The 21,932-nt window shown below is 36.1% G+C and overlaps 1 protein-coding gene across 1 annotated transcript in view; it reads left to right on the forward strand.

The window, feature by feature from the left end:
- Positions 1-16,360, forward strand: part of LOC116632630 — a 129,100-nt gene extending 112,740 nt beyond the window's left edge. Inside the window, exons 9-13 of the mRNA XM_032404576.1 lie at positions 741-815; positions 8,606-8,976; positions 14,365-14,827; positions 15,160-15,289; positions 16,146-16,360. Coding sequence (XP_032260467.1) covers positions 741-815; positions 8,606-8,976; positions 14,365-14,827; positions 15,160-15,289; positions 16,146-16,360 — 1,254 coding nt within the window. The remainder of the gene's footprint in view (positions 1-740; positions 816-8,605; positions 8,977-14,364; positions 14,828-15,159; positions 15,290-16,145) is intronic.
- Positions 16,361-21,932: the final 5,572 nt, after the last annotated feature.

Raw genomic sequence — 21,932 nt, forward strand, 5'->3', positions numbered from 1 at the left:
CTACGGAAATGTTGCTACCTTTCACAGGCCCGCCCTGTGTCACCTCTTCCAACCAGTCTATCCAGGTGCCATCCCATTGAGAACTGACCTCTCCCTACCCTATGTTCTCTTCATGCTGCGTCCATTTGTGCCCTCTTTAGTCAGTGTCACAGCTGCTTTGGATTACAGTTACTTCTTTTCTTTCTGTTTCCACCGTTATATTGGTTGAGGATATGGAACATGTCAATTTTTTCTGTACTTTCTACACTATTTAGTATAGTAGTATTTCCCAGCTCTTTCAGTATAACAGCTCACATCGTAAGTGATGGTATTTGTATGGTCCGGTGGAGTAAAATGTTGAGGTTGCTTATAATTAGAGGTGACTGTTCAGAGGACAGTAGCTGCTTCAGGTCCCACTTGTGCAGCCTCTGTGCTAAGGGGACTCATGGGTCAGGATATTTATGGCACATTTATACATATGTGCCACTTGTACCAACCAGAACATTTTGTTAAGTGTTTGTTGTATCAAGTTGAATTTTAAAATTTAAGATAGTTTCTATTATTATACAGTTTTCTAAATTAATTGATGGATTTTCAGTAAATCCATCCAATAAGAATGTGTATTTTAATTAGCATTTCATTAAATTTACCTAAGCATTTCATTAATTTACCTAAGCAGCTATCAGTCAATTGTCATATGATATTTTACTTTACCAAATAGTATCTATAGTCAGTGCATATTTATCATTTGATTATTTCAGTTTTTTTTCCTAAGAAAATCTGCATCATTTGAAAATATCCAAAAATGTTTCAGCACATCATTTCCACAATTAAAGGTATGATAATTTTTTAGGTTTTATTATTCAAAGGAAATGTTTATATTTTTAGTAATAATCACTATTGATGCTTATTTTGTTTGCTTTCCTGAAATAATGTAGTCAGTTGATTCATTCAGAACTGATTAAAAGTTTGGATTCAAGTGTGTATTTGGTAGCTACTGTAAAATTGGTTGGTCGTGCCAATTTAAGATTTTCAACAGCTCTTGGGAGTATCTCATGTTCATAGTTTGACTTTACCTGGTATATTATAAGTCAAGTCATTATAATACTGACCTACATTTGTATTGGGCTCCCAATTTCAAAGCATTTTCATGGACACTATTCCAGTCTGGTCTTGAGCTTCACAACATTCCGAGAGAAGGAAGGAGAGCAGATATTATCTTTGTTTTATGTGTGAAAAAGCAAAGGTCAGAAAGTAATAAATGGCAGAGCTAGACCTTCGACCCACACCCCCTCTTACTAAATGCAATGTACTTTCCTCTGCACCAATAATCCATAGGCTTTTTGGAACAGCTGGTTCTTACCTCCATGGCATTGACATCTAGCTTCCAGCTTTTGTTTTCTCCCTGAAATCTTACAAATCTTTCCTGATTCTTTGTTACTTGCTTGTAACTTGCTTTTAACCTGCTTCATGTTAGCCTGTTTCCTATGTCATTTCTGAGATTCTCTTTTCTTACTGGCCTTTTGATTCCTCTGTTTTATATCCCTGTACAATCACACTATCCTTAAGATTCTTTATTGGCCCATAAGTGACATATAGCATTATATTAGTTTCAAGTGTAAAACATGATTCAATATTTGTACGTATTGCAATATGATCACCACAATAAGTCTAGTTAACATCCGTCACCACACACAATTACACATTTTTTTTCTTGTGATGAGAATATTTAAGATCTACTCTCTTGGCAAGTTTCAAATACACAATACAGTATTTTAAGTATAGTCACTATGGTGTATTATATCCCCAGGACTTACTTATTTTATAATTGAATTTTGTACCTTTTGACTATTATTACCCATTTCATCCATCACCCACTCCTTGCCTCTGGCAACCACCAATCTATTTTCTGTATCTATGTGTTGTTGTTGTTGTTGTTGTTGTGGTTAAAATGCCACATATAAGTGAGATCATGTAGTAATTGTCTTTCACTGTCTGACTTATTTAACTTATTTATTTTACTTAGCATGATGTCCTCAGGGTCCATCCATGTTATTGCAAATGGCAGAATTTCCTTTTTTTAAAAATGGCCGAATAATATTCCATTGTGCATATATATATATATATATATATATATATATATATATATATATATGACATTTTCTTTATCCATTCATCCATTGATGAGCACTTAGGTTGTTTCTATATCTTAGCTATTGTGACTAATGCTGTAAGGAATAAGGGAGTGAAGATATCTCTTCAAAATCCTGATTTCATTTCCTTTGGGTATATTCCCAGAAGTGGGATTAGATCTAGGGTAGTTCTATTTTTAATTCTTTGAAACTCCATACTGTTTTCTGTAGTGGCTGCACCAATTTACATTTCCATCAATAGTGCACAAGGTTCCCTTTTCCCCATAGCTTTGCCAACACTGGATATCTCTTGTCTTTTTTATAATAGCCATTCTACCTCTTTATTTTTTGTGTATCTGTCATAGGTTTTGGGTTTGTGGTTACCTATAGGTTCATATATAACACCCAAAGTAAATAGCAGTGTATACAAATTTGATGGCCTTTTAAGTTCAAGGACATTCTGAAAAACAAACAAAAAACAGAAAAAGAAAAATAACTTCTTTCTTTTCCCCTTTTACTCCCACCTCCACATTTTATGCATACGTTGCCATATTTTACATCTTTTTATTCATAATTTCCCTGTGTCTAATTCTGGCCATTTCTGTTCCACTTAAAGAAGTCCCTTTAGCATTTCTCGCAAGGATGGTTTAGTGGTGATAAAGTCCTTTATCTTTCATTTCTAGGAAACTCTTTATCTTTCCTTTAAATCTGAATGATAACTTTGTGGGGGTAGAGTATTCTTGGTTATAGGTTTTTTCCTTTCAGCACTTTGAATGTATTATGCCACTTTCTTCAGGCCTGCAAAGTTTCTGCTGAAAAATCAGGTGATAGCCATATAGGTTTTCTCCTGTTGGTAACTTTTTGTTTCTGTCTTGCTGCTTTTAAGATTCTCTTTTTATCTTTAATCTTTGACATTTTCATTATTATATGCTGTGGCATGGGCCTCTTTGGGTTCATCTTGTTTGGAATTCTCTGTGCCTTTTGGACTTGGATGTCTATTTCCCTCCCTAGGTTAGGGGAGTTTTCAGTTATTATTTCTTCAAATAAGTTTCCTACACCTTTCTCTCTCTTCTTCTTCTTCTGGGACCCCTATCATGTGAATGTTTGTTTCCTTGAGGTTGTCCAAGAGATCTCTTAATCTATCCTCATTTTTAAAAATTCTATTCTCTTTTTGCTTTTCATCTTGAATGCTTTCCATTACCCTGTCTTCCAGATCACTGATACATTCTTCTGCATCCTCTAATCTACTGTTGATTCCCTCTACTATGTTTTTTATTTCCATTATTGTATTCTTCAACTCTAATTGGTTCTTTTTTTATATTTTCTATCTCTTTATTGAATATTTCATTGAGTTCTTCCACTCTTTTGTCCAGCCCAGTGAGTACTTAAGGATCATTACTTTAAATTCTTTATCAGGCATATTGCTTATCTCTGTTTCATTTATTTATTTTTTCTGAGGTTTTTTTCTTGTTCTTTCTTTTGGAGCATATTCCTCTGTCTCCCCATATTGCTTGACTTTCTGCCTTTGTTTCTATGGACTAGATGGAACAGCTACTTCTCCTAAATTTGAGGGAATGGTCTTGTGTACAGTGTCCCCTGTGTTGACTGTGTGTGCTTGGTGGCTTTTGCTGGCTGGCTGGATCCGTGGCTGTATATGTCAGTTGCTCTTTTAAACCATGGCTTTTTACAGAAAGAAGAAAATAATAATAAAATAACAAAAGAAAAAAGGAAAAAGAGAAAAGAAGGAAAAAAGAAGAAAAAAGAAAAAAACCCCAAAACGACAAAAATAAAAGCAAAACAAGACAAATAAAAAGTACTAAAAAAATTAATGAAAAACTAAAAAAAAAACTAAAACAAACAAACAAAAATCTTGGTTTATTTTCTGTGCCCCAGCACCACAGGGGCTGGTGTGGACTTGTGGACTCTGGGCTTACGAGGTAATAAGCTCACTGTGATGACTGGACCCACCAGTTTTGGTATCCAGACCCTGCTCCTGTCTAGGCTTTTAAGATGGAGGATGGATGTAAACTGTGTTGTTCTCTAGTTCCTCTGACTGGAGAGCTTCCCAGCGCTCCTCCTCCATTTGGCAGAGTTCCAGTGTCGTCTCTTTTATATGCTAGTTGTTCTTTTAAACCATGGCTTTTTTTCTGTGTCCAAGGATAGATGAATCTGTTTCCAGTTCCTCAGTACTATCCCTCCCCACTGCTGTTTGCAGGATCAGGGGTGGAGGTTCCCTCTGTTACCATGTCTCCATCTCTCTTGCTGTTCTTTTTTTGTCATTCTATCTTTGATTGTTCAGAAGCTGTTCAGATGGCCCTCAGTTCTTCAGGAGAAATTGTTCTGTAAAAAGGTATAATGGGGGGGGGTGCCTGGGTGGCTCAGTTGTTAAGCGTCTGCCTTCAGCTCAGGTCATGATCCCAGGGTCCTGGGACTGAGCTCCATATCAGGCTCCCTGCTCGGTGGGAAGCCTGCTTCTCCCTCTCCCACTCCCTCTGCTTGTGTTCCCTCTCTCACTGTGTCTCTCTCTGTCAAGTAAATAAATAAAATCTTAAAAAAAAAGAGGTATAATTTGGTGTGTTCTGTGGAGGAAGTGAGTTCAGGGTCTTGCTATGTTGTCATCTTGGATGGGAAACCCTCCCTATAATAGCCATCCTAACAGGTTTAAGGTGATATCTCATTGTGTGGGGTTTTTTTATTTTTTATTTTATTTATTTTAGAGAGAGACAGACAGAGATAGCAAGAGACAGCAAGAGAGAGGAAGAGCAGAGAGCAGAGCTGGTTCATCTTTTTATGAACCCATTGACCATTTGTATGTCTTTGGAAAAAAATCCCTATTCAGTTGCTCTGGCCATTTTTTAATTGGATTTTTTGTTTTTTTTCCTATTGAGTTATAAGAATTCCTTATGTATTTTGGATATTAACCCCTTATCAGATAGATGGTTTGCAAATATTTTTCCCATTTTATAGGTTGCCTTTTCATTTTGCTGATTGTTTATTTTGCTGTGCAGAAGCTTTTTAGTTTGATGTAGTCCCACTTGTTTATTTTTGCTTTTGTTGTTTGTACTTTAAGTGTCATAGCCAAAAAAGTTATTACTAAGGCCAATATGAAATAGCTTTTCCTTATGTTTTCTTTTTTTTCCCTTACGTTTTCTTCTAGTAGTTTTATTTTTTAAGAATTAAAATTTAAATCTTCAATTTTTGTGAGTAGTGTGAGATAGGAAATTTCATTCTTTTGCATATGAATATCTAGTTTTCTCAACATAATTTATTGGAGATGGTCATTTCCTCATTGAATATTTTGGCTTCTTTGTCAAATATTAGTTGACCATATATGCATGGGATATTTCTGGACTGTTGATTCTGTTCCATTAGTCTATGTGTTTGTTTTTATGCCAGTACCATACAGTTTTGACTACTGTAGTTTCGTAATAAAGTTCAAATTCTGGAATTGTGAAGCCTCCATCTTTGTTCTTCTTTCTCAGGAGTGCTTTGATTATTCAGGGTCTTTTGTGGTTCCATATGAATTTTAGGATTATTTTTGCTATTTCTGTGAAAAGTGACATTGGAATTTTGGTAGGGATTGTATTGAATCTATTAATGGCTTTGGTAATGTGGACATTTTAAAATACTAATTTTTCTGATTTATGAGCATGAAATATCTTTCATTTATTTGTGTCTTCTTCGGTTTCTTTCATCATTGTATTTTAATTTTCAGTATACAAATGCTTCACCTCTTTGAATAATTTTATTCCTAACTAATTTTATTATTTTTGATGCTATTATAAATGGAATTACTCTTTTTCTTTTTCAGATAATTCATTGTTAGTGTACAGAAATGCAATTGACTTTTGTATGTTGATTTTGTAACCTACGAGTTTACTGAATTCATTAATTAGTTCTAACAGTTTTTCGGTGGAGCCTTTGGAGTTTTGTCTATATAAGATTATGTCATCTGCAAATAAAATTGTCAGAGACAATTTTACTACTTTCTTTCTAATTTGGATGCCTGTTTTCCAGATTGCTTTGGCTAAGACTTCCAGTACTAAGAGCAAGAGTGAGTATTCTTGTCTTGTTCCTGATCTTAGCAGGAAAGTTTTCAGTCTTTTACTGTTGATCATGATATTAGCTGTGGGTTTATCATACATGGACTTTATTATGTTGAGGTATGTTCCTTCTATACCAAATCTATTGAGAGTTTTTATCATGAGAAAATGTTGAATTTTGTCAAATGCTTTATCTATGTCTATTGAAACAATCATACATGGTCTTTATCTTTCATTCTGTTAATATGGTATGTCACATTTATTGATTTGTGTATGTTGAATCATCTTTGCATTTGAGGGATAAATCCCACATGATCATGTTGTATGATCTTTTTAATGTGCTGTTGAATTCAGTTTGCTAGTATTTTTTTGAGTATTTTCCATTTGTATTAATCAGGGATGTTGGGCTGCAGTTTTCTTTTCTTGCAGTGTGTGTGTGTGTGTGTGTGTGTGTGTGTGTACACATATACATACATATATACACATATATAAATAATGGAATATTAACTATAAAAAAGAAGGAAATTTTACCTTTTGTAAGTACATGGCTGGACCTTGGGACATTATGCAACATGACAGAGAAAGAGAAATATTGTCTGTTCTCATTTATATGAGGAATCTAAAAAAGCAGAGCTTATAGAAACATAGAGTAGACAGTGGGGCTACAACGGAGAGGAGAGGATTGAGATGTTGGTCAGAGGGTACAAACTTCCAGTTATAGGATACATAAATTCTAGGGTTCTAATGCACAGCATGGTGACTATAACTAACAATACTGTATATACTTGAAAGTTGTTAAGAGAATAGATCTTAAATGCTATCACCACACAAAAACAATGGTAATTATGTGAGGGGGTGGAAGTGTTAACTAACCTTATTGTAGTAATCATTTCACAATATATACATGTATCATATCATCACACTGTATACCTTAAACTTACATATGTTATGTGTCAATAATATTTCAGTAAAAGTGGGAAAGAACCCCAAGCCTGTTCTGGCAGCTCTGCTTTATAATTATAGATTCTGTCAGTGATTCCTTCCCAAGTGTTCGACAGAGCTGCATATGGCCTCTTTGTGTAATTCATATCTAGTCAGCAAGCGGGGAGTATGAGTATCTTATGTTCTACTTTTTTTCAGGCACATGTTTTCCTGAGATATATATATCACACCTTTTTTTTCAGGCACATGTTTTCCTGAGCGCGCACTCTCTCTCTCTCTCTATATATATCTCACACCTACATACATATGTGCCTATATTTCTTTTTTTTTTTTTAAAGATTTTATTTATTTATTTGACAGAGAGAGACATAGCGGGAGGGGGAACACAAGCATGGGGAGTGGGAGAGGGAGAAGCAGGCTTCCTGCAGAGCAGGGAGCCCGATGTGGGGCTGGATCCCAGGACCCTGGGATCATGACCTGAGCTGAAGGCAGAAGCTTAACGACTGAGCCACCCAGGCGCCCCTGTGCCTATATTTCTTGATATATACCTATATTATACATACATATATTCTATAGTCTATGTATTACCCTATTCTCTATTTTAATTATATAATGAGTTACATATAGTTTCTTGAGATGAGGGAAGTATGATAAGTTATGAGGGTCAATATCTCTATTGTACTTTAGTATATCTTAAAGAATACAACTAGCTTATGTGAAATTGTTATGTTTGGAATTTGAGCCTAACTTCACTATAAAGAAAAACATTTGTATAACAAATGATTATTTATTAGCAAACTTAAATGCAGTTAATTTATTGACAATGGCTCAATAAGCTGGAAATGTTATATCAAAGGATTGGAACTAATCTCTTTTATTAATAATGAGTTGTTAGAATTTCAAGTACTAATGCATAGTTATTGCAAATTATTTATAATTATTAGTACATTATAATATTGATGTTATTATTAAAAGTTAAGTTGATTCTCTGATGATTAGATAAAAATATTAGGCTGGAATTCTGTTCTTAAGCTTATAAATATTGAATTGAAAATTATTGTAGAGGATACTTGAATACTACTGTATAGAAATTCAGTGTTAAAGTGCTTTTGAAAATAGACTCACAAATTGGTTTTATAGGATAAGGCATTTTAATAGTTTTTACCCATTCTACCAATTTCTTTTTCATTAAGAATAAAAGTAGAGTATGTACTTTATTTGAATATGTAAAGAGCATTGTCTTTTAATTAAGAATATATAAAATCACAGTTAATGCATATCTACTTTATAGTGTTATTTTTATGTAGCTAACAAAATGTCACATAACCAAATTATTGTACTTTGTTTAACCAACTTACTATTAACTTTATAAGCTGACTTTGAAAAACATTAAGAATACAATTTAAAATTTTCAAACTACATTAATAATAATTATAACTGAATTAGTTTAAAACATATAGCAACTAGCTTGATTTTAAGTTTTTCTATCTTTGTTTCCTTGCTAATAAGAGAGTAAAATCTGCAGTTGAATTGAAGAAAGAGGAGGCCACAACTCCAATAAAGATTAAGGATGACATGCAAAGCAATATAAAAGACATGATATTTCAGAAAGCAAAGCAGTTGGAGCATTGGATGACTCAGCAAAATGAAACTGAGGAACCCTCTGAGAAAGAAAATATAGATACCATCTTAGATAACATGCAGGAGAAAAGGAGTTTGAGAGATCTGTCTCTCTCTCTCATTGAAGCATCTAAAAAAGCTGGCATTAGTTATATTGTTTATCCCAAGAAAAAGAAGCTAAGACTGAAGAAAAGATTGAAGCACAGTAAACTTACAGCCGTGTATGATGAATTAGCCAAGTCTCCAAAAGTTCTTAAAAGGTCTTGTTTAATCAATAATTGTTATAGTTTACGAAATGTATTGTGGTTTTGGTCTTAATCTTATAATTTCACTAACTGAAGTTATTATTTTATTCAGCATTGAAAATATGTTAAAGTCTTAGCTAAAGGAGAATCCCTTCCTTTTTAATATATGGGTATTCAATAGTATAAATATATGACTGGTTTAAACTATATTTTAAAGTTGGGGCTGACTTAAGGACATGAAGTAAAACTAAGTCAATTTGATAGTTAAATGAAATCTTTCAATACAAAAAAAACAACCTCTGCTCCAAACAAATATCACCCATTCAGAAGTTGAAATAGATTGCTGAGGGCGCCTGGGTGGCTCAGTTGGTTAAGCAACTGCCTTCGGCTCAGGTCATGATTCTGGAGTCCCGGGATTGAGTCCCACATTGGGCTCCCTGCTCAGGAGGGGGTCTGCTTCTCCCTCTGACCCTTCCCCTCTCATGCTCTCTGTCTCCCATTCTCTCTCTCAGATAAATAAATAAAATCTTAAAAAAAAAAAAAAAAGAAATAGATTGCTGAGATTTAACTGTTTTCAAATTTGGACTTAATGAATTGAGTAATCTAGATAGACAAACTGTTTTTGTATGTTGTGTGAGCCCTTATTCAGGGATCAACATATAGAAATAATTTTTCTCCTTACTTAGAAGTAATAGTATCTAGCATGTTTAAAAATGTGTAAGGACATGGGGCACCTGAGTGGCTCAGTTTTTTGAGCATCCAGCTCTTGATTTCTGCTCAGGTCATGATTTCAGGGGCGTGAGATGGAGCCCGGTGTTGGGCTCACCACTTAGCTTAAGAGTCTCTTAAGAGTCTCTCTCACCCTTTGCCCCTTGCCCTGTTTTCTTGATCTCTCTAAAGTAAATAAATAAATCTTAAAAAAAAGTGCGAGGACCTAAGATGACAGCAACTGAAGTTCCAGGTATGCTCATATTTAAGTGTTCAGGGTATAACTTTCTTATAACTGAAGGGTTGTGCAAAATAGTTTGCAAAAAGCTCTGGGCTTTATTTCTCTAGATATCCTCAGATGACAAAGAATTCATTAAATTTATGCCTTTTTGAAAAGTAAAGACTTTCCTGTTGATAAGAGAGTCGTAAGTGTTTTGTTTACTTCATTATTATAAAGACTTGCTGGTTCTGAAAAACAGTTAAATTAATGATGTTTTGGTATGTGGTGACTTATTGTCCCTGAAAAGACTTGGGAACAACCTATGTAAGCATGATGGAACAGAGACCGACCCTAGGGGAGGATGCCATTCAAGTCCTGAGTACCCTACACGCTACTTATGCTTGAGTTTTCCCTGCAACAAAAGTGTGGAGCTGTTTTTGTTAGCTCATCTTTAGAAGACTTCAGATAGGTTTTTCTAAAGTTGGCAAATGTTTTTGATAAGAACCAGAAATTTGCTTATACATTTTTGATATATTTGCTGATTTCACAGCATATGAATCTTTACTGTCCTAGAGAGGATAAAACACTGCACCATTTTGGCCATGACCTAAGTGACTCTGTCTCTCTAAAGGATATAAGCAGGTGAAGCACTATTTTTGTGTGGTATTTTACTTCATTCTGATTCTTTATCACTTTGATTATAAAGAGATTTATTTGCCTTTTAACAACTGAATTTGATATTTGTATATATATCCAACAGGTGTAATAGGATGCACCTTTTGGTGGAGGCAGTAAAACAAACTACGGGAGTATTTGTCTAGGATAATATATTAGTACAGCTTCCCTAACTTCTTTTTAAAAAAATCTTAATCTAAACTAATTTAGCGTAAAAGTGTTGCTATGAAAAAACTGTTATTTTTAAAACAAGTTTATGGAGAAACTTTAAAAAATAATTTTATTCCTATAGTTTGAGATCTTTTTTCACTAATCTTATTGTGGTTAAAACAGAATTATCCTTCTTACCATTTTATATCTGACCTTTAAGCTTGTTTAATCATCCTCATTCTTGCTGGCTCCCTTAAATGGTTAAAAACAGACTGTGTATGTACTCATATATCAAGTCAAAGCTTGACTGTGGAAAGTAACTCCTGCCAAAGTCTATTTGAGCTAAACCCAGACCCATGCATTTTCTGTCAGTCCCCTTACTATAGGTTATCTCTGTTGCCTGACCCCTCATCTAGGTCATGGCAGGATGCCATGTGTCTGCAGTAACTTTGTTGCTTCACCATTTTTCTGGAAGTTTCTCTCTGCTTTGGTCTCTGATCCCAGTATTGGTGGACCAGCCAGTCAGCGACTAGCAGAGACCTTCTTCAGCAGCTCACTGATGTGGCAGGAAGCTGTGTTTGTTGATGGCTCCTGGCCCACCTTGACTCCCTTGTACTCATTGCCTTCTCTCTGACCTGGACTTCTATGAATTGTTAGCCTCTCGGATCTCTGCAAATGTTCTGTCTTCCAGGATTGAGTAACATACTTGATCTGAGATCCAGGCCAGCCCTTTTGCTATTGGCTCTCCTATTTCTGTGAATGCATTGCCTTCTTCCCTTTCTAGAATAAGTCAGGCCATGGTCCTGACTTCCACTATCAAAACTTCCAAACTTGACTAGCTCCTGAAAGTGAATCTGTAGTCTCAGTTCTGATTTTCTTGGCCCATCTTGCCACTGCTACACCCCCAAGAGAGGCAGAATTTATTTCCCCCACAAGCAGGAGATGACATATTTTCCTTGTGCTGTTAATCCGTAATTTCCCTGATGGTCTGGTATTGCTTTTGATATACTATCTTGGTGGATGGTGGTATAGGATGGAATGGGGCAGTTATAGAGATTTCCACTTGATCCTTACTACTATTACCTTCTTCAGTATATAGTTTATGCAGTTATGAAGTTGATTCATTCCTACTACACATTCTGGGACTAGGGAAATTATCTCAGAATGGGTCCATGTCTCACTAGATTCTGTTAGATGGTTTCAGGCCAAGATTTTTTATATCACTTGACCATCATAATTCCCTAATTTGTCTGTGGACTTCAGTGGCATCCACAATGGGTATCTGTGGATCAGCATAAGTTTAGGGTATCTAATAATTCCCAGGAGGTTTGGGTGTTTCCTCTTTCCTAGACCTCTGGAAACTTTTGGGGAAAATTCCTTAAATACATCAAGGCCACATTGCCAGATCCTTCTTCAGTGGGACCTGGTCTGGCCTTCCTGTCAGCTGAGAGGTTTTAGATATGAACTGGCTGAGGTCTGAGAGCTGCATAAGAGGTTGTAAAACCCCACTATAGCTGGTTAGGCTTATGCCCAGAAGACCTAAAAGTTTTTCATCTGTGTAAGTCAAAGAACACCTTAGCAGGCTGCCCATCTACCTCATTTTCTGAGGACTTGCAGTCATTTAGTTATTGCCACAGATCCCTACAACTTCAAATTCTGTCTGGAGCACCTATGTGGCTCAGTTGGTTAGGCATTGCACTCTTGGTTGTGGCTCAGGTCCTGATCTCATGGGTCTTGAGATCATGCCCCACATTGGGCTCTGCACTCAGGAGTGTGCTTGGATACTCTCCCTCTCTGCCCCTTCCCCTGCTCTCTCTCTTTCTCAAATAAATAAATAAATAAATCTTTAAAAAAATTCTGTCCACCAAATCTCACTAGAAATCTACACCAGAAATGTGTATTTAACGAGTCTTCCAGGTGACTGATGCTAAAGTTTGGGGATCACTCAGAGTATATCTGGAAGTTCTAGCAAGGCTGCACTGGTTAGGGTTAGCAGCCACCGATCCAAGGCCACCTCTGCGGAGGAGGAGGCATGCAGGAGGCGGATCGGCGGTAGTTGTAGCTCCATGAAAGGGTTCAGGAGGTCACAGCTGAGTGATTTTGGGGATGCTAAAATTAAATTTAATATAACATATGGAGCAATGTCTCAGTGTACTCACTGAAAGATATCTATACAGGAGAGGTTTAGTCTCTCAGACTGGGGAATCTGACAGTCCCTCAACCAGTCTCTTCCGTTAAGAGAAGATGAGTGGAATTTGGAGATTCAAAATTGTCAGGCTCATTTATGCTTGCTCAAATATTCACATCCTATATTTCAGTTTCCTACTCCTTTCCTAGTAGCTTCATTACCTTGGTATACAAGGTTTAGGGAATTTGGGTATTTAATAGGTACTGTTCTTCTCTTTTGGTCTGAAGTAAAATGATTCCACAATTTTTATAATCATTGCTATTATCCTCATGACTAAGTGGTAGCTATTTGATTTCCTGATACCTTGCCTTCCACCTGAACACCATCCCCTGCTAACACTGGTGATAATTTGAGGAGCTTCAATAGCACCACATACCATGGATTATTTGTGTCCTATTTGATCCTAGCAAGAAGTTTATCCTAGGATCCTTCTGTGTGTGTATTTCCTGAGTCTACCTCTGGCACCAATTATTTTATCAGTCAGGGTGCCAGTAAAGAGCACTCTCAATTTAGGATAATTCTAGGAAAGTATAATAAAAAGACAATTTACAAAGATGTCAGGGCAGGGAAACCACAGATGATAATGTAGTATCCTAGGGCTAAAAATAACAGAGCCATTATCTACTCCTAAGGCTGAGAGGACAAAAAGTAGGAGTGATTACCAGAACTTTCAAGAGGAATTGTGTAGAAAGTGTTTCCTTAAAAAAAGTAGTGGTCTTTGGTCATTTGATCTTTGGTCAAGGATCATAGCCAGTTTCAGGCAACCCTTCAGGAGGGAACCAGAGGAATAAATACCTTGATTTCACTCTCCTACTTACCTCTGTGGGATTTCTAATTGGACATACCCAATTAGAAGACAGAGAATAAGGGATCTTATGGATGTAATCTGTACAGATTAGTCCCCTGGGCAGAGGGCAAAGTAGAGACGGGTAGAGATGAATGTGGAGGTGGAAATGCCCATTGAAAGCATATTAGGTATTCTCTAATTTCATAGTCTACTAAAGAAGGGTGAAGTCTGGGATGTTAATTTAGTAGTTTACTGTCTAGTCAAATCTTTCCTTCTTCCCATTTCCTCAAGTTCCTGTGCTCTCCAACCTCTTGGATGGCATTTCCTTTCTTACATCAGTTTACCTCCTCAATTCCCCATTGTAATTTCTCTGGTTGGGGGCAGGGGTATAAATTAAATCTGAAAGGAGCATCAACACCTTATTTCAGTACTGTAAGAAGGCTACATCTTTAGATAACAATCGTCTGCTTTAATAAACTCTATAGAGTTTCTGTATAGATTCTTCATATGGTGTTACAGTTTTGATGAACAGGAGGACTTGGTTTGCATAAAAATAGCATGTAATTTTATTTTAATAATAGAGAAATAGTAATTTCATGTGTGGCTGAGTTGATTTATTGATTATAAAAATAATTATATTTCTGTAATTTAAAAAATCACTCTTTTAATAACTAGATCAACATCTCATGGAATCCTTCCTGGACAGAAGAAATATTTACTCAAAGTTCCATTATATGAGCGTAAAATTCCTTGTCCCAGTCTACCTATGTGTTTAAATTTTGATGAATTTGTCCAAAGTAAGGGAGGAATTCCAGAAAATTGTGACCTTCGAACATGGGCTCTTGATATGTTCTCTTATCATAAACATCAGAAGACAACCACAAAAAAGAAAGTTATTAAAATATCTATCCATGAAGGCTTGTCTGAAGGAATGAAAGAACCACCAAAAATAGAATTGAGTGATTCTTTGAAGTCTAGTCTTTCTCCAGAAGTTATTAAACATTATGAATCCGAAGTGGAGATCTTGACTAAAGAAATAAATGATAAGAAAAAATATCCTGCATTTGCATATTGTAGGCGTGGAGCTATTTATAGGAAACTGGGAAAGTTACAGAGTGCCATGAAAGATCTACAGGAAGTAAGTTTTATTTAATCAGAATAACAATATTAACAATTTATACTTGTATTTATAATTATAATTCTATCTATGTAATAATTTATATAATAATTTCTACTAGAATTTTGAACCATGAATATTTGCAGTATACATGTGGGATTGTGAAACTATAATTATTGGCATTTTCAATAATTGATATTAAAAACACTACATTTTTTCAGATTGGGAAGTATCATTTTATATTATATACATAGAAAGCCACTTGGATCAATAGTGTTTGCAAAATTTATTTGATAGGATATTTTCCTTTAATAAAACAACTTTAATTGAATTTATATACATATATTTTCTAGGCTATATTTTTGGAGCCATTGTTTCTCAATGCCTATTGGCACCGACATTTCATTTATCTTTTCCAAGACAAAATTAATGAAGCTTTGGATGATTTGAATTATATAAGTAAATATAATAAAAATAATGCAGGTGGGTTGTCTGTGTGTTTATATTACTTATATCTTTACCTAAGCTTTGGTCATTTAGTGGTGTTATAAAGATATATAAGTTAATAGATATAAGTCTCCAAAAATTGTTGTAGCTTTTAAAAGTTAAATTTACTCTTGATATTGTATATATTGGACTTGTATGATCCTATACTATTTCCAAAATACTCATCATGCTTTGAAAGGCTAATGTCCTTGGGTACATTACAATAAATTTGTTCCTACTGCTCATCCCACAAGAAGGATATGAACTTAAAAATTTTAGTTATAGACATGATTCATAAAGCTTTTCTTGACTACAAATCTCTGAAGCATTGTAGTGTTCCGTGACTTCTTGGATGGAATCTGTACATTTGCCTTTATGTACCATCCTCTAACCAGCTTGAATGGAACCCAGAAACATAGAACCTTTTGGGAATGAGAAAATGTCACATTCATCTTTGTATCCCCAGCATACACAACATACCCCTAGAATATAACTTGAGCTTCATAAATATTTTTTGATCTATGCCTATTTCTGCCAAAGTCCATACAATTTTGTTTTATTATAAACATTAAAAGAGTATGAAACACTTCAGATATACAAAAAGGTAAAAGGTAATTTTTGTTACTTAGGATTGAAATTGAAAATACTTTTAACAATAATGAGTATTTATCAGCCTTTGAGAGCAAGTTCTGCATTGTTGAAGTAGAAAAAAAAACCCTTAAATGAAATGGTTAAGAAAGTATAATAGAGAAACATCATTCTAAGACTACATTTTTAGAGGGAGAGGGATTAAAATTTTCATAGTTAATAAAAGGACTGTAACACTAAATTTTACCTTTTTAATTTTCTTTAGAGGCATATTTGTCAAAGGCGGAAATTTTCAGGAGAAGAAAAGACATTACTTTAGCAATTCTAAACTATACCCAGGCAATTAAGTGCAAGCCCATGGATGCCGATATATATTTCAGGAGGGGTGAGATGTATGAAATATCAAACAAAGTACTGGCCATTGATGACTTTTCTAAAGTAAGCTGTATTACATATAATGCTGACATTTATATATTTTAGATCATGATATTCTCATCCTGATATTATAGCAAATCATTGAATTTCATTTATATATGTTATATAATCAAAACTAATTTATTATGTTAGGACCTAGAGCACTCAGTACTGGGATTGATATTAACACTATGTCAATGATTTTTTAAAATTATTAGTGAATGAATGAATTTATGTCAAAGAGTTGGGTGTGGGAGCATTGAGACAACTCTGGGAGGGAGGGGGCATGACTTTTCCAGCTATCTCCTCTTGAAGCATGAAATAGTGGCTAGAGAAACTTTTGAAAATTGCTTCTTCCCTTCAAACAAGAGAGAAACTTATTTTCCACTTCTTACTCTTGAGACATGGCTGATTCTTTTCTGCAGCAAACCTATCTGCTCTTAAAGAAGCTGTGCTCATTGGCTCATTCATTCATTCACTCACAAATATTTATCGACTAAGGTGCTATACAATGTAGTGGACAAATGTTGGTGAATAAATTAGGGAATCGATTCCATTTACAATAGCACCAAAAACCATAAGATACCTTGGAATAAACCTAACCAAAGAGGTAAAGGATCTATACTCTAGAAATTACAGAACACTTATGAAAGAAATTGAAGAAGACACAAAAATATGGAAAAATATTCCATGCTCATGGATTGGAAGAATAAACATTGTTAAAATGTCTATGCTGCCCAGAGCAATCTATACTTTCAAAGCCATCCCAATCAAAATACCAATGGCATTTTTCAAAGTGCTGGAACAAACAATCCTAAAATTTGTACGGAACCAGAAAAGACCCCAAATCGCCAAGGAAATGTTAAAAAAGAAAAACAAAGCTGGGACATCACGTTGCCTGTTCTCAAGCTATATTACAAAGCTGTGATCACCAAGACAGCATGGTACTGGCACAAAAACAGACACATAGATCAGTGGAACAGAATAGAGAGCCCACATATGGACCCTCAACTCCATGGTCAACTAATCTTTGACAAAGCAGGAAAAAATATGCAATGGAAAAAAGACAGTCTCTTCAATAAATTGTGCTGGGAAAATTGGACAGCTATATACAGAGGAATGAAACTTGACCATTCTCCTACACCATACACAAAGATGAACTCTAAATGGATGAAAGACCTCAATGTGAGACAGGAATCCATCAAAATCCTAGAGGGGAACATAGACAGTAACCTCTTCAACATTGGCCACAGCAACTTCTTTCAAGACATGTCTCCAAAGGCAAGGGAAACAAAAGTGAAAATGAACTTTTGGGACTTCATCAAGATAAAAAGCTTCTGCACAGCAAGGGAAACAGTCAACAAAACAAAGAGGAAACCCACGGAATTGGAGAAGATATTTGCAAATAACACTACAGATAAAGGGCTGGTATCCAAGATCTATAAGGAACTTCTCAAACTCAAAACCCAAAAAACAAATAATCAAGTCAAAAAATGGACAGAAGACATGAACAGACACTTCTCCAAAGAACACATATGAATGGCTAACAGACACATGAAAAAATGTTCAACATCATTAGCCATCAGGGAAATTCAAATCAAAACCACATTGAGATACCACCTTACACCAGTTAGAATGGCAAAAATTGACAAGGCAGGAAACAACAAATGTTGGAGAGGTTGTGGAGAAAGGGGAACCCTCTTACACTGTTGGTGGGAATGCAAGCTGGTATAGCCACTCTGGAAAACAGTATGGAGGTTCCTCAAAAAGTTAAAAATGGAGCTACCCTATGACCCAGCAATTGCACTACTGGGTATTTACCCCAAAGATACAGATGTAGTGAAAAGAAGGGCCATATGCACCCCGATGTTCATAGCAGCAATGTCCGCAATAGCCAAACTGTGGAAAGATGCCATTCAACAGATAAATGGATAAAGAAGATGTGGTCCATATATACCATGGAATATTACTCAGCATTCAGGAAGGATGAATACCCACCATTTGCATTGACATGATGGAACTGGAGGAGATTATGCTAAGTGAAATAAGCAGAGAAAGCCACCTGGGTGGCTCAGTTGTTAAGCGTCTGCCTTCGGCTCAGTTCATGGTCCCAGGGTCCTGGGATCGAGCCCCGCATCGGGCTCCCTGCTCTGCGGGAAGCCTGCTTCTCCCTCTCCCACTCTCCGTGCTTGCGTTCCCTCTCTTGCTGTGTCTCTCTCTGTCAAATAAATAAATAAAATATTAAAAAAAAAAGATAATTATCATATGGTTTCACTTATATGTGGAACATAAGGAATAGCATGGAGGATATTAGGAGAAGGAAGGGAGAAATGAAGGGGGGGAAATTGGAGGGAGAGACAAACCATGGGAGACTCTGGACTCCGGAAAACAAACTGAGGGTTTCAGAGGGGAGGGGGAATGGGGAGATGGGCTAGCACGGTGTTAGGTATTAAGGAGGGCACATATTGCAGGGAGCACTGCATGTTATATGCAAACAATGAATCATGGAAAACTACATCAAAACTAATGATGTATTATATGGTGACTAATGTACCATAATAAGAAAAAATACATGTTTCTTGCTTATATGGAGCCTATAGTTTAAAGGACAGATATTAAAGAAATAAATACATATATAAATGCATAGTTACAATTTATGAGTGCCATGAAGGAAATAAAGATGATGGAGGGGTTAAGAGATATTTAATTATATATTTATATTGGGGAATATCAGGGAATCCCCTTGAAGAAGTAAATAGCCAAACTGTACTTTGAGGCTAGAGTCTGGCAAAATATTCCCCTGATTGCAGCAGAATTGTAATCTTCATCTCCTGACTTCACTCTAAATTCTAGTTTGTAGTACAATTGAGAATTTAGAAGTTATTGAAATAATTTAGCTTCTCCATGTTCCCAACTGCCCTGTTTCTTTTTTTTAAATTTTATTTTATTATGTTATGTTAGTCACCATACATCATTAGTTTTTTTTATTATGTTATGTTAATCACCATACATTACATCATTAGTTTTTGATATAGTATTCCATGATTCATTAGTTTTTGATGTAGTGATCCATAATTCATTGTTTTTGTATAACACCCAGTGCCCCATGCAGTACATGCCCTCCTTAATACCCATCCCTGGGCTAACCCATCCCCCACCCCCCTCCCCTCTAAAACCCTCAGTTTGTTTCTCAGAGTCCATAGTCTGTCATGGTTCATCTCTCCCTCCGATTTCCCCCTCTTCATTTTTCCCTTCCTTCTCCTAATGTCCTCCATGCTATTCCTTATGTTCCACAAATAAGTGAAACCATATGATAATTGACTTTCTCTGCTTGACTTATTTCACTCAGCATAATCTCCTCCAGTCCCATCCATGTTGATGTAAAAGTTGGGTATTCATCCTTTCTGATGGCTGAGTAATATTCCATGGTATTTATGGACCACATCTTCTTTATCCATTCATCTGTTGAAGGGCATCTCAGCTCTTTCCAGTTTGGCTATTGCGGACATTGCTGCTATGAACATTGGGGTGCATATGGCCCTTCTTTTCACTACATCTGTGTCTTTGGGGTAAATACCCAGGAGTGCAATTGCTGGGTCATAGGGTAGCTCTAGTTTTAATTTTCTGAGGCACCTCCACACTGTTTTCCAAAGTGGCTGTACCAACTTGCATTCCCACCAACAGTGTAAGAGGGTTCCCCTTTCTCCACAACCTCTCCAACATTTGTTGTTTCTTGCCTTCTCAATTTTAACGGGTGTAAGGTGGTATCTCAGTGTGGTTTTGATTTGAATTTCCCTGATGGCTAATGATGATGAACATTTTTTCATGTGTCTGTTAGCCATTTGTATGTGTTCTTTGGAGAAGTGTCTGTTCATGTCTTCTGTCCATTTTTTGACTTGATTATTTGGTTTTTGGGTTTTGAGTTTGAGAAGTTCTTTATAGATCTTGGATACCAGCCCTTTATCTGTAGTGTCATTTGCAAATATCTTCTCCCATTCTGTGGGTTGCCTCTTTGTTTTGCCCAGATATGGACCCTCAACTCTATGGTCAACTAATCTTCGACAAAGCAGGAAAAAATATGCAATGGAAAAAAGACAGTCTCTTCAATAAATGGTGCTGGGAAAATTGGACAGCCACATGCAGAAGAATGAAACTCTACCATTCTCTAACACCATACACAAAGATAAATTCTAAATGGATGAAAGACCTCAATGTGAGACAGGAATCTATTGAAATCCTAGAGGAGAACATAGGCAGTAACCTCTTTGACATCAGCCACAGCAACTTCTTTCAAGATGCATCTCCAAAGCTAGTGAAACAAAAGCAAAAATGAACTTTTGGGACTTCATCAAGATTAAAAGCTTCTGTACAGCAAGGGAACAGCCAGCTGCCCTGTTTCTTAATCCATGATGGTTAACCACATACTTGACATTCTTTTGCTTCAGGAGAAGATTGTAAGTTTTGATCACTTCTACTTTAGAAGTGACCAGAAATCTCTTTTGAAAATATTGAAATCACTAGATTATCTATTCCTGTTCATTTCCTCCATGCATTGACTAATGCAGCCAGTTGAGGTCAAACAAGCTTCAAAATCTTTAGTTTTTTTTTCCTCCTGTTTTAAAAATACTCAGTAGTCCTTGTGCTTCACTTTTTCACCCCCACTATCAATAGGCAAGGAGTTTACAACAGAGTACCCAATGATTTAGTCTGTTTGCTCTTGCCTTGTATGTCAACGTGAAATGAATAAACCAATACCAATTCATTTCTTTTCACCATTTTAGGGACTAGATTAATACATATTTGATTTGATTGAGTCAGCCTTGATGTGGTCTAATATGTATCATCTTTAATTAGGATAAATGCTGTGATCTATCATATCTTGTTTTTTAAAAGATTTTATTTATTTGAGAGAGAGAGAGAATACAAGAGAGCAGGGGGAGGGGCAGAGGGAAAGGGAGAGAGAGAATGTTAAGCAGACTCTGTATTGAGTGTGGAGCCTGACTCGGGGCTTGGTCCCATGTCCCTGAGATCATGACCTGAGCCAAAATCAAGAGTCAGACGCTTAACTGACTGAGCCACCAACACACCCCAAAGAAGATTTATCAGTAAAAAGTTCAGTGGGCAAAAGCCTTGGCTCCTTATATATGCTGTTTTTTTTTCTCCCTCAGAAAACCTCCCCTTTTTAGAATTTGATGATAAATGCTCTTCCTAAAGACATGGTCTTTAAAAATTTATTTATTTATTTGAGAGAGAGAGAGAGAGAGAGCGAACGAGCACCCCACTTGGGCTGGATCTCACAACCCTCAGATCATGACCTGAGCTGAAACCAAGAGTCAAATGCTTAACAGACTGTGCAACCCAAGCACCTCTAAAGACTAAAGACGTGGTCTTTAATTTTTTTTATTGTTATGTTAATCCCCATACATTACATCATTAGTTTTAGATATAGTGTTCCATGATTCATTGTTTGTGCATAACACCCAGTGCTCCATGCAGAACGTGCCCTCCTCAATACCCATCACCAGGCTAACCCATCCTCCCAACCCCCTCCCCTCTAGAACCCTCAGTTTGTTTTTCAGAGTCTATCGTCTCTCATGGTTCTTCTCCCCCTCCGATTTCCCCCCCTTCATTCTTCCCC

The sequence above is a fragment of the Phoca vitulina genome, unplaced genomic scaffold (assembly GCF_004348235.1).
Source record: "Phoca vitulina isolate PV1807 unplaced genomic scaffold, GSC_HSeal_1.0 scaffold7, whole genome shotgun sequence".
In the NCBI taxonomy this organism is placed as follows: domain Eukaryota; kingdom Metazoa; phylum Chordata; class Mammalia; order Carnivora; family Phocidae; genus Phoca; species Phoca vitulina.